General features: G+C 35.9%; 1 protein-coding gene across 1 annotated transcript in view; it reads right to left on the bottom strand.

The window, feature by feature from the left end:
* The window catches only part of LOC119593627, a 6,009-nt gene that overhangs the window by 2,719 nt on the left and 2,989 nt on the right, over positions 1-301 (bottom strand). Inside the window, exon 3 of the mRNA XM_037942579.1 lies at positions 95-251. Coding sequence (XP_037798507.1) covers positions 95-251 — 157 coding nt within the window. The remainder of the gene's footprint in view (positions 1-94; positions 252-301) is intronic.

The following is a 301-nucleotide window of genomic DNA, read 5'->3' on the forward strand; positions in this document are numbered from 1 at the left end:
AGAATTAATATTGATAGATTTCCTGTATTCTCCTCATTATCCTTCAATTCTGTTGCTATATTTAATGCAAACAAAGCTTTCCTGAAGAACTCACCAGGACTTCCTGTGATCTTTTTTCTTGATGCAAGAAGAGTGCTGAGCCATGAGCTCCAGAGGGTCTAAATTTTCATCATCACTATCAATGTCATCGCCATTTTGCTGTCTAGTAGTTGCAACTCTCTCACTTACATTCCCATTGATGCCTCTCCATTCTGTAATATTTAATTAGTAAATGAAATGAGTTTCCCAAAGCAAAATATCT

This window comes from Penaeus monodon, chromosome 32 (genome assembly GCF_015228065.2).
Source record: "Penaeus monodon isolate SGIC_2016 chromosome 32, NSTDA_Pmon_1, whole genome shotgun sequence".
NCBI classification, from domain to species: Eukaryota; Metazoa; Arthropoda; class Malacostraca; order Decapoda; family Penaeidae; genus Penaeus; species Penaeus monodon.